General features: G+C 26.9%; 1 protein-coding gene across 1 annotated transcript; it reads left to right on the forward strand.

Moving 5' to 3' along the window:
* Positions 1-301: 301 nt before the first annotated feature.
* LOC107882814 (pickpocket protein 11-like) lies at positions 302-7563 on the forward strand. Its single transcript, XM_016801760.1, has 4 exons — positions 302-492; positions 2449-2542; positions 4174-4441; positions 7406-7563. Exons 1-4 carry the CDS (start codon positions 302-304, stop codon positions 7561-7563), a joined length of 711 nt encoding a protein of 236 aa, XP_016657249.1.
* Positions 7564-13061: the final 5498 nt, after the last annotated feature.

Genomic DNA, 13061 nt, shown 5'->3' on the forward strand with positions numbered 1-13061 from the left:
AATAATGACCCCGCTAATCATTTTTGTTTCAAGTACTGTTTGAATTATTTAAAACACTTCTTTAGGTTTTTTGATAAATCTGATTTCTATTGCGAAAGTATTAAAAATAAAAATTATTTGTCTCATATATGAATTTAATTGTAATTAATTGTAACTACATAATTATAACTGACCAAATTGAACGTGTTCCTTTAAAAAAATTGTGAACTCGAGTTGAGTGAACGTCAGTGAAGGTCAGTTCTAAACCACTGCTAATGCTTAAATATGTTTTAGATCGTTTTGGATTCTTATATTTGTTATTATGATATCAATAACGTTTGAAGCTCTGAGCGTTTTGGCAAATGTTTGGATTAATAATCCAACTATAATGTTTATTGAAAATACAGAATCACCAATTCGAGAAATACCTTTTCCTTCGATCATGATTTGTCCATCGAGTCAAATTCGAAAATCTGTTTGGGATAAATTTATGGACACGAACAGCTCTTATTGGTAAGTTCTATATAAAATTAACATTATTATTTTTGATTTGCGCAAATTTAATATAATTCAAGTCTGTAGAATGCATAAAATAAAATAATGCTATGTACATTATTCACAACAGAAATTGATTATTATGCATTCTTTTGATATGTTATAATGAGTTATGGCATTTGAAATTTGAATAGAATGTGAGATTCTCAAGGATTGGGAGATTATTGATTAATCATAGTTCTCGTCAATCAGTGGCGTAGACATGATTTCTGAAGGGGGGGGGGGGTCAAAAAAAGAAACGACATATACCTAAATGGGAGGGGAAATTGGAAAATCCTCTCAAAACTTTTTATTTAGGTAATACATATTTAACAATACGGAACAATGAATATAATTTAAATTGACTCAAAATTCACATCAAACACAGTATGGTTGATTGTCCACTTCAATACTCTATAAAGTCAAAACTTCTGTATCATAAAATGCTACATCATTAAATATTTAAATGTATAAATAAAATAAATAATAATTAAATCAACAAATCTGGTTTGACAAAAAAAGCCAATGGAAAGGGATCTGACCTCCACATCCTCTCCTTGTATACGCCACTGTCGTCAATACAATATTTTCTTAAATTTCTTTTAATTTTGATTTTATTTACTGTTACGGTATAAGAGATTTACCAAGGTGGATTGATATCAAAATAATTAATAAATCTATTCCAATATCCCAACGACTGAAGCATCGCAGTCCACTTCATCCCACGTTCAGGATTAAAATTAAAATTGATACGTAAATATTTATTTATTTTAATTTATCTATAAGCCAAAACTAAATATAAAATGTCTACTTAAATGTTTCTTTTTTTTCTGTTTACTACCTTTTTATGTTGGTTTGACCAATCTAATAATCGTGGTGCCAGTTTAGACTTGCTGTGTACTATAAGGAATATATTTTATGATAAGAGGTGGTTTCCTATTGCCTTCTGCATGGGCGGGACTGTGAGAGGATCAAGGTCTCATTTTTACTTGGTATTTTAAAATTCGCTTGCCTTAAGAGAAACCACTTAAAACTAGGTTTAAACCAGTGACCACGCGGATATGCATTTCCGCCTTATTTTGCCTCACCACTCCGTCCCGCTTTTGCGTTCCTTAACAATAAAAAAGAGGCTAATTCGCAGTCGTAAATTTAGGGTGCAAAGATTATACAAACAACATTTTACCATTTATCACATTGTTTGAACGCTCATCATGTAAAAATTATTTATCAATTTTTTTTACTTTCTACAAGTAATAGGTCACTAAAATAATATGATTATATCGTAATTTATATCCTTTTGAAATAAGATAAAATTGTATGTGATTATCATTTATATTCATCTATAAGTTAAAAATATTTGTAATCTGAAGGATTCATCACGTTAGTAATTTTATTTGTAATACTAAATGAATAGGGTGTTCGATGGACAACCAAAAATTAAATATGGGTATTTCAAATACTCGATTGTGGACTTCATTACTGCACTGCACATAATATGCCTTTGATTCCCTACAATAGAGTATAAAGATAAGAAAAACAAATCAAAAAATAAAATATAAAAATAACATGAACTTTAATAATAATATGAGCTACATTTTTTTCAGGGATAATCTTAAACTATATAGGGATATTACATGCTCTACTAATACGTATTCTCGTGGATTGGACATAAGTTTAAAAAAATATATTGACAAAAATCTGATAAAGACGCTTTTGCATGTGAGTTTGGTATTTAGTGATTTTGTAAGATAAAATTGTCAAATATAATCATCACTGGGAAATTTATTTTATCTATGATTGGTGTTTGGTACCTAGTGATCTTTATTTATCCAAGTACATCCATCATATTATATAATTTGCTCTCAATACTTAAAATGCAACATTTAGCTATAGTTTTATTAGTGTTTAATTTTAATAATAGGATTGTGGTATTAGTTGTTCAGAAGTATTTCAGTCTGATGGTAAATGGCAGAATACAACGTTGGATAATGTTTGTCAATACATTCAACCAATAATAGGCATATTTGGAGTATGTTATACAATTAACATGATGCCGTTATATCAAATGTTTAATGATGAACATTATCAGAGGTAAAGTTAGTCAATACATATTTCAAAAAAGTTCTACATTTTAAGAAATTCGCTCTGCTGTATAATAAATATTGAGTATTAACCGTCATTGAGCAAATTATTGTAACTGATGTGTGTTACATTTAAATTCAATGGTAAATCATTACATACAAAAAATGATTCTGAATGGATATGGTATATCAGCCTATATTTTATATTTTTATAATTTATGTAAATTAGTACAGCATATAGCTAAATAACTTTTCTATAAGTTATAGAAAAGTAATATGGTATGTTAAACTACTTGGTACGTATATAATCATATTATATAAATATATTATTGTTGTCAACAAGGATAAAAATATCAACTATAGTAAATTGTCAATTTGTTACATATTAATATATTATTATGGTTAATGGGTTACGTAGCTATTTAATATATTAAATCACAGCTATTGCCTGCTAGTTTTTACTATGTAAAATTATTTAACATAACTAAATATTATTCTTGTTTAAAATGTATCCTTACAATGTTACATATTATATATAATTAAATATTTAACATTTTGAAATTTCAGATATTTGAATTTTTTTTCAACAAATATTACGTACGTCGATACCGAAAAATCAAATTGGAATTTAGAGGATGGATACTCATTTTATTTGAATCAACAAACTCTTGTCGACATAACTCCATCTCGAACAAGTGGCGTTAGTTATTACCATCGTTTAAGATTGATGCTACACACTTTGGATGACGATTTTTTGAGTTGTGCTAACCCAGGAGTGGGTGTTGATGATGGTAGATTTTTGGTACGTAACATGGTAGATAAAAATGTTAGTCGTAAAGTGTGCTGGTTAGTGTATAACAAAAAACACAAATTATATTAAATAATATTGTATCATTTTAGTTTTTACCAATACAGAAATGTATTTTAAACACTGACAAGTAATAGTAATAACTAATAATTAATAATATATTTAAATTATGTTAATAGTTAGTATACTTGTCTGCAGGGCAATAAAACTATATGCAGATCGCTATAAAAACATTAAGACATTAAGTGCTTCATTAATCGGAATAAACTGTAAAATCTTAATGGATACGTTTTTCAGATTAGAATTTTCCCCTATAATTGTATAAAGATCCAATGCGAAAACAACACAAAAAAACATTTTTTTTTTTTGTTTACGTCTAATTTATAGTTTTTTAGAGATTTTGTCTAATTTTATTGCAGTTTTTTAAGATTTTTCAATGCATCTATTATAAACTATTATCTCTCAAGTGTAAAGTATTATCGTTTTAATCTATAGATATTTTCAATTGCTCTGGACACAATCTTAAACAGTATATAAAACGCAAAACATAAACAGCTTAAATTAATTATACTTATATGTAATTTTATAATTTACTTAACTAATAAATAACTAAAACAACAAACTGTGTTTGCTGAAAAATAATTATTGTAGATAGTAACAATATAAAAAATGTACTATTGCATACGCAAAATATTTACCATTCTATACCTATAATATTATTATGTTATTATGAATAAAATTACTATTGTTAATTCCGTTGATTTTACTTAGATTTCATTTTCTAATCCCGCTGAATATTATTCGGTCACTCCAAGAAAATTTGTTACACCAGATACGTACACCAAAATACAAATCACTCCGTTCGTGAAAAAAATTAATTCGGATTTAATGTGGCGTTCACTGGAAATCAGACAATGTTATTTGCACAACGAAAGACAGCTATCAATTTTTCAACAATACACCGAGTTGAATTGTAACTATGAATGTGAAATAAACAAAACTATATCCATGTGTGGCTGTATGATGATCGAAGGAGCTTGTAATAATTGTTTTATTTTAATTTATACGAATACATAATAATCGGTACCTACTTAATAGAAATTATGAGCGAATTGACTGAATTGAGCAATACCTACATATTGGTTAGGAACGCTACGGTTCATTCTAAAGACAGTTTTGTTTTGTCAGTTAACTATTTACTAAATATTAACTATTTTTTTGGTATAAATACAGTTTAGCTCCCAAGTGATTTAAGATATTGTGTTCGGAAACCCATTTATATTAACGAGTTATGAACAATGGTGCAATCAGAATTTGTCGATCGGACTTAGTTTAAAAGTTATGACCTTTTGTTCTCGATTTTGCGTATTCCCACCATTCCAGGGCTTTTTTTATTACTTTTGTTCACAATAACATAAAAAGTAACTACAATATGTAATTTCTGATTCCACCAAAATATTAAGGAAGAAAAACACATTAAAAAAAAATACATATATATACATATATATTATTTTTTAATATTATTTAAACTTGAAAACACGATTTTAAAGTATTTTGACCATAATTTTCAAAGAAAACGTTGAACTACTTTTTTTGAAAGTACCATCGCTTGGGAGCTATATTGCATTTCTTCGATTTTATTTCCAGTAGGAACAGCTAGTGCTCAAGTCTTATAGATGACGTAAAATAATAAAATATTCGATCCGTTTTGTTGTCGATATAACATTAGCATTTTTTAGATTCGAATTTAAAAATAATGTAATGTTAACCAAATTTTGTTGTAATCGCCATATGAGTAAAAAATCTCAACAATTACAATGTTTTAATATGTACCTATACATGGCTATATGGCTCATGGAGTTTGAATAATAACTATTTTTTAAATATAGATGACAACATATTTATTTGGATTACCTACGTTTTAAATTAAATTGAAAATTAATATTTGCTTATATAATATTCATATAAAGTATGTAGATTATAATTTTAATACACAAATCCACAAATTATTTATCACTATTTAATATTTTTTGTCTATTGACTGTGGTTTAATGCTTTTTTATAAAAAAAACCTTTTAAGTACTTCAACATTTTCTATGATTTTGATACTTCTACTCACTATTTTTATGTAATCTCATAAACATTTTTGCAATTTGCTTGAAAAAGTTAACGATTTATCGTATTAATAAATTTTCCCATATTTGAGGATTGACACTCATTCACACTTGAGTTTTGTCCGGTTATTTAATTGTTATTATCAGTTTTAGGGACAGATGGCTTAAAAATATGTGGTCCGGCCAAAATCAATTGCGTACTGGACGCTATACGTAAATATATATATATAATATAGATAACTATTTATATTTTTTTTATATTCATCCTCCCCCCCTTAAATAAAAAATTTTCTGGTCATATAAATATATATACGTATATTGCAATAAACTACTGATTTAAATACCCACTAATATAAACATGGAAATAATATTTACAAATATTTCTTAACTATTTGCACCTATTAAATTAGTTTCTTAGTAGATGTTATATGTAATATAGCTATAGCCGTACAGGTTGATTCATTTAACGAAGACAATCATTATTTTAAAAAATACTTAAGTTTTGGAAAATATTTCTTTTACATAATCTTCAGTCGTTAAGGACATGCTGTATATTTTATACGTTTTAGATCAATAAGCGGCGGTAAATTACATATAGGCTACGGAATGTCCGATTTAAATTTCTTATACATGTATGCACTTGTACAAAATTTGCCTTTGACAACAAATCTAGGTTTTTAGGAAGTCGAATTTCAAATTTCAATTTTAATAATGTATGTCTTAGTTGAAATTTATCTATCAATTTATTAATTTATTAGTTGTTATTACACAAAATGTACACCAAAAAAAAAAATGCGAGCACTCATAAGTTAATCTTGATTAAATCAAAAATATCAAATATATATTGATACATTTTTTTATAGGGGTGTTCGAATTTTTGACAGTAAAAACCTTCAAAAAGATTGAAATTTAAAAATTATTTTGTAGTTAATAATGCATAAATTACTGTGAATATTTTTTTCTATCTTGATGATCTCATCATCTCATCATTTCTATCTCATAATTTGTATTTATACTATGTTTTATAATTGCATGTATCTACTTAATGCCACAGTGAGCCTATTTGTTTTATTTAGATTGACTAATAAATCATTAAAACAACATGCCGTAATAATTAATTCACTCATAAAAACTTTGTATTCAATTATCCAACAACTATTTGTAAAAACAGTAAAAACCAAAAGTTAGCTATTGTATTATCTAATCATTTAATTATAAAACTAGGTCAAACATATACTTCTAACTTGAATGCCGACAATATAACCATAATAAGACACAAACGTCAAACATAAAATAGGTAGGTACCAGGATTCTACAAGTAATCCTCGGACCGTCCATAAAAGTAGTTAACAAACTAAAACATTGTATTAATGAAATAGAACTGCGTCGGCTAATAGGTACAATATTAAACTAATACATAAATATAAATGATTGTTTTATTGTGTTGGAAATAATCAAATATCGCTGTAAACCTAAATAATTATATAATTAAAAAAATTACGTTTTTAAAATACACTAATTTCTTGAGCATATAAAATCGGTTTTTGCATATTTAAACTTAGGTATTATAATTTATAACTTATAGTAGTACAAAATAAAAATATCTTGACATTCTATAGAATGTTGCAAAGCCTGTGATTTTTACTATATATACTCTACTTATTATATTTAAAATAACTTATTTCTATTTAGTGAGAAAACAACGCGTAATGATACATTATTTAATAAATTATAATATACTATAGGGTATATATATTATGTACAACGAATAGGTTATAATGTGCATTGTGTTAGATTATGATTAGGTATTCATTATTTTAAAAATAAATGCATGCCTCGGTAGGTTTTATTTTATGGAAATAATTATTTACATTATTATAATATTGTAGATTCAACAAAGTTTCCGGAAAACCAAATGGTGTGTAATTGTTTGCCAACATGTTCCATGATCGAATATGAAGTAACAGATACATCTCATTTCGACGATTGGAATTACTTGAAATTAACAAATTTAGTAAAAAATAAGTGCGTTATTGTTAACAAATAGTTTAGGTTTTTTACATGATGTAATTCCACTATAAATATTATACAAAATATCTATAACGGGTTTTATATATTATAATACACTATTATTATTAATATTAAATTACAGGTATACGATAAATACCTAGTTAATAAAAAAAAATGTTTGATTGCAGTTCTAGAGGTGCCACGATTGAGTTTGTTTTCAAAAAACCATATTTTACAGCGTATATATCTGCATCGATATTAAACCTGGAATCACTATTTAGTAAGCGGTCCATTATAAATATTTTTCAGATGTAATATGATAAATAATAATGACAGCTGTACGCAATACGCTAAAGCATTGATTATATTATTATAGTCTATAGATACTCAACGAGTATTAATCGTACGGTCGTACATTATAATACCAACTGTTTAAATATATACGTTGTATTTTTTGGAGTATTACAATTAATTACATACCTATACAAACAATAGGTTCTACCTAATATGCAAACACTATTATTATTATTATGACAATAATAACAACAAAAATAATAATAATAATAATAATATACTATGACCAGTCGTGATAATCTATATTTTATTATATTTACTATTTATATATAAAACTGAATGTATTTCTGTTTGCCATTTATATACTCGTAAAGTATAGGGCCGTTTTTAATAAAAGTTAAATCAATAGATTCCTTAATACTCGGATAGTGTTTATTGTTTATTTTTTCAACTCTTATAGGGTGCTATATGGTGGCTCACACAAGAAATAAGTTTTGGTACACCAAGGTTAAATATTTTTATGTTTATTTAAAGGGTTGCCATTGGTTACATATAATAATATGAACTCAATAATAATTATTACAATAGTTAGGTACTTTATTATTTTCTTTCTTAATTCTGATAATATTTTTTATGTAAACACAAAAACGAACACTAATCAGTTATCTTAAATAATGATGATGTATGTGTTACGTCATCTTTTAAACATTCGTTAAATCTGTGACCGGTTGTTTGAGGTTTATGTTTACATCAAAATATGTCTAGAATTAAGAAGTACAAAATTATAAAACCAATCATTGCAATTGTGTTTGTATTATATATTTTAACTGAAGCAAAACAGAAATGGATAGAAAGGTAGAAAGATAGATGGATACATATTTTTAACCCAGATGAAATCGGGTAATACATCCTAGTATAATAGGTATAAATAAACTTTGTGCAGGTATCGTTGAACATGAAAACTTAAAAGGATGTGAAATTATAAAACTTATCGTTTTTATGACATTGGTGAAAGACAAATATTAGGTATTTATAAATATTAGTTATTAGTACAATACCGTTTCGATTCGTATTATATTGGTATTTTCTTTTTTTTTTTATTGTGATAAGAAAATAGCGTTGGTAACTCAGGCTTGGTGTTTAAATTACCGTACAATGTAGGTACTTTGAATGCAATATCATAACACCTGTATTTTAAATAATTTTATTTTACAATTCATGTTTACGCCACGTGTCCCATGTGTATTGCTAATATTATTGTATTATTATTGTAATATTTATTCAATGTTATTCTACAATTATTATAATTGTTCTGATATTAATATAAAATTTAAATGTAATATTATATTTTTGTTTTAGGTAACGTTGGAGGATTATTAAGTTTTTTATTGGGAATAAATGTTATTAATATTTTTGAAATAATATTTGTATTAATTAAAATTATCATTAATTGTATTGCTAGTTTGTTTCTTACGAAATCAAATATATAGGATACTGTCAATTATTTGTATACAAACTATAACAATTATATTCAAATATTTGTGTAATGAGTTTAATGTTTATAGTACCTATACTTGATATTGATATTCGATATCACTCATTAGAACCACTTTTGATTTTCCCTAGGTACCTAAAGTAAAATGATTGTACCTATAACCTATGCTTGTAAATTAATTAAGATTTAATAAAATATAAATATTTTGGTTTTAATCAGTAAACGTGTACTTAGTTATAAATTATTATGATATAATATTTTATAGATTACTAGCTATCACACCCGGCGTCGCCCGTGCCAAAGATTCGTTTGAACAAAAAATATATATTTGTTAAAAAATGTACCATCCATATTCCTACGGCGGATTGAGTGCTTTGTATGTCGTATGTCTCGTGCATTTTTATACATAATATGTAAAAAATCTAAAGTCGAAAACCATGTCTAGCAAGTCAGACACTTCAAGCGAGAATCGATTTACGTGCAATTTAGTCACTTAAGTAGACAATCCGAGTACGTCAGACCGAGGACAATATGCAAGCAGTATATTTAATATGATCAGGTGAGCAATCCATCAATGGTTAATTGCGGATACAACGATGAGTTACAGTAAGTGCAACTTAGCCACCTAGGTAGGCAATCTAGCTTTAACTCGTAATCTTTATATAATTATGAATAGCAAGTTATACTATAACCAGTTACACAGGTCTAACTCAGAATAGTTTTTCGTATAAAATGATTTAATATTGAATTAAAAATTCAAGTTTTAACTCATCCATTACAGTGACCTTTTGTTTCCTTATGAACGGACAGCAGAGGAGGTTCTGTTTGAACAATACTACTCATATGCTGCCATGTACTGCCAAATGCTTGTTTTTGCGATCTCTGGACCTTGTTTGTCCGGGAAGGGCTCAGTCGGCCGGGGTGGCTTCCAATAGATTGGCTTTTGTTTCAACCTCGGCTATATTCACGCCCTGTTCTTTGATATATCTTCAACCATGTCGTTAAAGGACTGAATGACGCGTTGGGAGGCAGCTTGGAGTCTGGATCACTAACTGTTATTCGACGGTGTGATAGGGACGCGTCACTCTAAGAGCCGCAATCCTCTGGGCCCTATAGTCATGAAGTTCCCATTGATCGCTTACTTTGTTGCTCTTTTTGTCCGTGGCGATGTGTACATCAGCCGACTGTTCAGACATCATATCTTAGATTACGATGGTCCTCCATGGTTGGGTATGAGCTGTCCTGTAGCACGCATTGCCAGAGACACCTATTCCGAGACTATTACAGTGATCAGTGACTTATACTTAATAACGAGATACACTCAGTGTTTTATTTAATAACAAGATACACTCAGTGTTGTGCGTTATCAGAGTAAAAATATTTATCTTTTTATCTTATATAGATAAAATAAACTTTTATCTGCACTCTGCAGATAATTAGATACATATTTCTACAATTTTTAATAATTTTAATTTCATTATACTTTACATTTATATTTTACATAATTTTAATAATTAACATATAATTAAATGTTATATGCAAATCAATATCGTTATCTATATTTTTTCGATATTGTTGGTCAATACTAATTGATTTATAATTTATATTAACTATTTAGCCCAGTAATAATAATTTGATAATACTAGGTATGTCCTGTCAGGATTTTTAATGAAATATTTGTAATTTACTGTTAAATTATTTTTCTTTAATAATACTAAATTATAATTAATGATTATTTATGAAAAATATTTTTAATTTCTTAACCTTTAACAAAGTAGATTTTTCCAACACCAGTAACATCACTAATAGATAATAAAACATTACATACCATTGACCCATAAATTTCAGTCATGATTAACATAATTTAATATTCGAACAATGTTCATAGTTATTTATACAAAGAACCAACAATATTCATGATAATATTCACAATATCCCCTTGAGGGTACTTAATATAAACATTATATTATTTATCTAAATTATCTAATGATAATAAATAACTGCAATAAAATAATCGTTATAATAATATTGTCCAACCATGCTAAACCTTCCGTTTATTTTTTACATTCAATAGTAGGTATAAAGTAAAACTGATACTTTAGTGAATATAGTAGTGTTTCATTAGTCTTTATTCGTTGTATAGTGTTAGTGTATAGTGTATACCAAATAAGACTGTTTTACTATAAAAATCATAAAAATGACTAAACAAAGTTGGTTTTTTGAATATTGTGATAAAACTACTTCACCATGTATGCATTATTTTACAATGAAGCGTAGATCGCTTCTAGAAAAGTTAGTCATTAAGTAAATTGTATTTTTTTAAGGCATGTACATTTTAAATTGTGATAGTTATCACTCATCAATAAATATCAAAGCAATATAGAAATATGATTTTGTTTCTAAAAACTAAATTTTTCAATAATTTTATAAAAACCTTCCAAAAATGAGTTAATGTACAACTATTGTATAAATGTTTTACAACGATGTAACATAATTCAATGATTGTTGGTTACAAAACGTTGATCTACGTATGTAGCTATAAAAGATTTTAGAAAGTTATAGGTAATTTTTTTCAATAGTACAGTAAATTGTTGTATTAATTCAAGTTAAACAATTTACATATGTAATATGAACATATTAAAATTAAAAATGTTTTCTAAATAACTCGATTACCCTAACCAGGGGTCGCCAACTTTAATAGACTTGTATTCGACCTCTTGGTTTTTCTGGGTTGTCGCGATAGGCAAAAAAGGTTGTTATTTAACAAAAATAATATATTTTATATACATGCGTGTTACATTGAATTTTAATACGTAATAATAACGTTCAATTTCACAGTGTTGTACACAACAAAATTATAATTTGTAAAAAATAATGATTTATTTGTTCTCTGCAAAAAATTCAAGAACATAAGAAAGTGAATTGATCGCTATAATCAACTTGAACTCATCTCGCGATCGACCTGTTGCATCGGGGGCCCCTGTCCTATACGTATATTAACTAATAACAATAAAATGTATAAAAACCTAACATTATTCAGTATAGGAAATAATAATATGGGTATTGATATTATGTACCTATTTTGCCTATTTAATACGCCATTTAACATTTTATAATATATTTTAATATGTCACATTACCACTCCAAAGAAATTTATCATTTTCTGCATATTTTTAATAGTTACACATAGAGTATATCTCAATACATATTAATTAGTTTTAAACACTAATGGAGTCAATTAATTGTCAATGCTTTTGATACATGTCTGGTGTACCTTTACTTGTAATATGCGTTTATAAGTATATTTATAATTATTTATAGTATAGAATAATAGTGTATTAAAATAATAATATTATATAATATTAAGTAAGTATACAGGAATGATCCATGTATCATTTATACAAATCTTACTAGGTAACGCATAAATATGTTTTAGATCATTTTGGATTCTAATATTTGTAGTTATGATATCAATAACGTTTGGAGGCTTAAATATCATGGTAAATATTTGGATTAATAATCCAACTGTGATGTATATTGAAAATTCAGAATCACCAATTCAAGAAATACCTTTTCCATCTATCACGATTTGTCCATCGAGTCAAGTTCGAAAAACCGTTTGGGATAAATATATGGACACGAACAGCTCGTACTGGTAAGTTGTATATAAAATACACGTTATTATTTCTGATGTGCACAAATTTAATACAGTTGTAGGTCGAATAAAATAATTTAGTATTATACAT

This window comes from Acyrthosiphon pisum, chromosome A2, assembly GCF_005508785.2.
Source record: "Acyrthosiphon pisum isolate AL4f chromosome A2, pea_aphid_22Mar2018_4r6ur, whole genome shotgun sequence".
Taxonomy (NCBI): Eukaryota; Metazoa; Arthropoda; class Insecta; order Hemiptera; family Aphididae; genus Acyrthosiphon; species Acyrthosiphon pisum.